At 51.1% G+C, this 393-nt stretch overlaps 1 protein-coding gene across 1 annotated transcript in view; it reads left to right on the forward strand.

Annotated features, from left to right (window-relative positions):
- Positions 1-393, forward strand: part of LOC119592018 (multiple PDZ domain protein-like) — a gene marked incomplete at its 3' end in the record, with an annotated part of 124,904 nt that overhangs the window by 46,128 nt on the left and 78,383 nt on the right. The window contains 1 exon segment of the mRNA XM_037940800.1: positions 80-226. Coding sequence (XP_037796728.1) covers positions 145-226 — 82 coding nt within the window.

Here is a 393-nt window from a genome sequence, read left to right on the forward strand (position 1 = left end):
GTACATATACACGTATATCTGCATCCCCGCACAAAGCGACCCAAAAATCCGACGCTCCTGACGACGCGTCTCCTTCCAGAGCGGAGGCGGCCCCGAGAGGCGGCTAATCGACCGTCGCTCCGGAGCTTCATTTCAGATGCGGAGATGAGTCTTATGGAGTTAGCGGAATTGTTACCCGCTGAGGCCACGCCCCGCTCCTCCTCGTCTCGGGCCTCCACGCCGGCAGGTATGTTGTTCTTGTCGTCTGATTTAGCTTTTACCTGTTTGATCGACTGCGTCTTTGGCTTCTGATGGATGCTGTCGTTTTCCATGTTTTTAAAATCTATTTTGCTGTGTCTTGATTTTTTAACCTTCTGAACATTGTCCTGCCCTTTTCTGTCTTTCACATCATCC

This window comes from Penaeus monodon, chromosome 29, assembly GCF_015228065.2.
Source record: "Penaeus monodon isolate SGIC_2016 chromosome 29, NSTDA_Pmon_1, whole genome shotgun sequence".
Taxonomy (NCBI): Eukaryota; Metazoa; Arthropoda; class Malacostraca; order Decapoda; family Penaeidae; genus Penaeus; species Penaeus monodon.